The sequence below is a fragment of the Lathyrus oleraceus genome, chromosome 7 (assembly GCF_024323335.1).
Source record: "Lathyrus oleraceus cultivar Zhongwan6 chromosome 7, CAAS_Psat_ZW6_1.0, whole genome shotgun sequence".
Lineage (NCBI taxonomy): Eukaryota > Viridiplantae > Streptophyta > Magnoliopsida > Fabales > Fabaceae > Lathyrus > Lathyrus oleraceus.
The window spans coordinates 463498826-463502094 of NC_066585.1; the positions used below are offsets into that span (position 1 = coordinate 463498826).

The window sequence follows — 3269 nt, forward strand, 5'->3', positions numbered from 1 at the left end:
GCTTCTAGGCCACTATGCCAAACAAGGGATTAGACAGCGCTTTTTTTGACATTAGACAGCGCTTAAAAGCGCTGGCTATACTGGCGCTGGTATAGGTCTTAGACAGCGCTTAATTTACTAAAAAAGCGCTGGCATAGGGGGGGTTTAGACAGCGCTTTTTCAGTAAAAGCGCTGTCTAAAACCCCCCTATGCCAGCGATTTTTTAGTTAATTTCATGTTGAAATTAACTAAAAAAGCGCTGGCATAGGGGGGGTTTAGACAGCGCTTTTACTGAAAAAGCGCTGTCTAAACCCCCCCTATGCCAGCGCTTTTATTAAAAAAGCGCTGGCATAGGTGGTTAATTCAACAAAATATAGTGTAAAAAAGCGCTGGCATAGGGTGGGCTATACCAGCGCTTTTACAGAAAAAGCGCTGGTATAGCCCACCCTATGCCAGCGCTTTTTTACACTATATTTTGTTGAATTAACCACCTATGCCAGCGCTTTTTTGATAAAAGCGCTGTCTAAGGTCAAAATTAAAATGCCTTTACCAGCGCTTTTTGCCTAAAAGCGCTGTCTAAGACTCCAAATTTTGGAGGATCTTTTTATACGTTTTCACCACATTATTTAGCACCTGTAAATTGCAAATTACAGCAGATTTTCATAAATTGGAGCTTGAATCCAATCTATATGCACCTTATAGTTCAACACATTGTAGTTCTATCTTCTGAATATGCACATATACTTGAAAATCTATATGCATTATAAACACATTATAGTTCAACACAATATACTTCTAATTTCAGCAGTTTTTTGAGTATTTATATATATACTTGAAAATGTTTGCCTTTACAAAAAATCTACACATTTCTAATAACCTCCAAAAATGCTAATCAAAATGTATTTCAACACATTCTAGTTCTATCTTCTAAATATGCTATATAACCTGAAACAACACCAAATAAAGATTGTAGTAAGCAAATGGAATTCACTCAAAGTTATTCAGATCACATTCAAAATTAAAGTAAGAGTTCAATACCTCACAAAACCTGTAGCTCGATAATGAATTGACACAATTCCTCTTTAATTTCATCCAACTGATCTTTTGAGTAATAAGCACATCTATATTCATCAAAGTACTACATAATAATATAACATAGTATGATTTAGTTAAATCTATTTAATTATGAGAAATATGTGTTAAATATGAAAATAACTCATAAGTTAGAAATCCATACATCAGATGGAATATCTGTTCGATCCATAAGAAGAGTTTCTTTCATAAACCTCAACGTGTAATATCCACAATCTATATTATTACGCTGTCGAGGACACTACACATGGAAAAACAATATGGATAAATATCCTAAGTTTTATCATGTGTCATCACTAATATAATCAAAATTGTGATAATTAATATACCTCCACTCTATTCCATGTAATGTTATTGGCTTTTCTCTTTGGTACTTGAATTTTTCTTTGTGCTCGAACAGTTTGTATAATGCTATAATGAAATATAAACGAATATTTAGAACAATTCACATAAATAAATAAGTATACACACGAATATTGGGTTATTTGCACTTACGTGTCAACTATCGTCTTCATAGCAGGGTATGTTGTCCAATCATTGTGTAAAGAATCCAAATAATACACAATTTCTTTAAAAGGATTTATCGCGACCAACAACCAATGTCCACTGTAATAAAACAAATGTTAGATGGAAACTTTCTACACGACGTCAAAATATGAAAAATTATAACAGATGAATTTAGATTGAAGAACTAACCCGTCGCCGGTATTAAACGGTAAAAAGAACAACTTTTCTCTATCTGTGTCGGCCATAAAGCGCTCGACTACATACGTCCTGACTTCATCTGGTTTTCTTATCATTTCGGTTAAGTTCGTTTTCATGGGATTTAAGAATGAGAATCTTTGCTCCAACCCACGCGGACCCATCAATTTGTCATATAAATACCTTATATAAAAACATCATTAACATTTAGACTATTCATATGAAACGAGTAAATAACTTGTTCAAGAATTTAAATAAAGTAGATCGGATATACCTCATGTATGTGTTGATAACACCAACGCTTAATTGCGTATGATACAAAATTTGATCAAAATCCTCTTTACCCAATGGCTCGGCATACTCAAAACCAAAAATAGCTCCATCCATAGGTATTAAACGAACACATCCATCCGAAATATCTGTCGTTTCTAAATATGTATGGAGGCACGCTCTATACTTGGAAGGATTTTTCTTTTTAGCCTCGGTCCTCTTGGAAATTTCAGTCTTCTTAGCAACAGGAATCTAAATATCATATAATTAGTAAGGTGAAGTGTAAGATGACGAATTAACAGGAATCTAAATAGCATATAATTGTGATGTACCTCTTTTTGCGATGCAACTGACTCGATTTCCCGCGCAATCCCCTTATCTTTTGCTTTGGATTTTGTGGGAGTCTAATTAACATTAACATGTAAAAAATGTGTACGTAAAATGCGCGTAAAAAATTTGAATACCTAAAGGTTCATAATGGTTTTAAGCATACCTCATATCCTACGATAATGAGGTCTGTCGGCCATGCAACAAATGAACCTATGGCATCTCCCAATAAAGTTGCATCCGAAACATCGTCAGGATGTGGTAATAACGCATCCTTCTCCAAAGCAATATCAACCGAGACTTTCAAAGATCCAGTAGGGAGCGGTTTAGTGTGAAGTAATTCACCCAAATTGTTATGAACTTTCCCCTTGCCAACCATCCGATAAGTCGGTCTCGCTAAGTAGAGGTGACAAGGTGAAATGCCCTAAAACCAATAATAAATATGACATTTTTAATGTGTATATATGACAATTAAATAAATTAAGCTAATTTAATTTCATAATAAGATATATAATTACCTCTGGAATAGTCGGTTGAAAATTACAATTGATACTATCTTTGTCACTAGTATCTTTAAAACCCGCTGCTCGATCTCATTCTCTTTCCTTTCTTAATTCAAGAACTTCAGCTTTTAATGCTTCCAAAGTTTGCTGCAGTTCTTTATTACTAGGAGTCTTTTGTTTTTTAATATTCAAGGATTTTTGAGTGATCCCAAATCCCTTGCCCCTCACCCGACCAGAATACTCGGGAACATCTAATGCTCGACTCAGTATGCTCCTGCAATCAGTGTCTTCATATGGAACTATAGATTGAGATAGAGTCTCCTGAAAATCATATGAACATACACACAATAGTAATGTTATTGTCTTAAGTAAGTGTCAAAGTCAAAGTGTTCGAAA

At 34.5% G+C, this 3269-nt stretch overlaps 1 protein-coding gene across 1 annotated transcript; it reads right to left on the minus strand.

Moving 5' to 3' along the window:
• Window positions 1-769: 769 nt before the first annotated feature.
• On the minus strand, window positions 770-2985 carry LOC127101057 (uncharacterized). Its single transcript, XM_051038373.1, has 10 exons — window positions 2889-2985; window positions 2537-2794; window positions 2376-2447; window positions 2048-2295; window positions 1768-1956; window positions 1567-1677; window positions 1401-1482; window positions 1217-1312; window positions 1018-1117; window positions 770-924 (listed from the first exon to the last, which is right to left on the minus strand). Exons 2-9 carry the CDS (start codon window positions 2747-2749, stop codon window positions 1019-1021), a joined length of 1110 nt encoding a protein of 369 aa, XP_050894330.1. The 5' UTR covers window positions 2750-2794; window positions 2889-2985; the 3' UTR covers window positions 770-924; window position 1018.
• Between the last annotated feature and the right edge of the window lie 284 nt (window positions 2986-3269).

What these genes read in the sequence shown, in the direction of transcription:
- LOC127101057 (XM_051038373.1), bottom strand. Translation starts at nt 2,749, where the DNA reads ATGGTTGGCAAGGGGAAAGTTCATAACAATTTGGGTGAATTACTTCAC. An exon ending in CCGTTTAATACCGGCGACGG is followed by an intron (nt 1,678 to 1,767) that starts GTTAGTTCTTCA and finishes GTTTTATTACAG; the next exon opens with TGGACATTGGTTGTTGGTCG. An exon ending in ATGAAGACGATAGTTGACAC is followed by an intron (nt 1,483 to 1,566) that starts GTAAGTGCAAAT and finishes ATTTCATTATAG; the next exon opens with CATTATACAAACTGTTCGAG.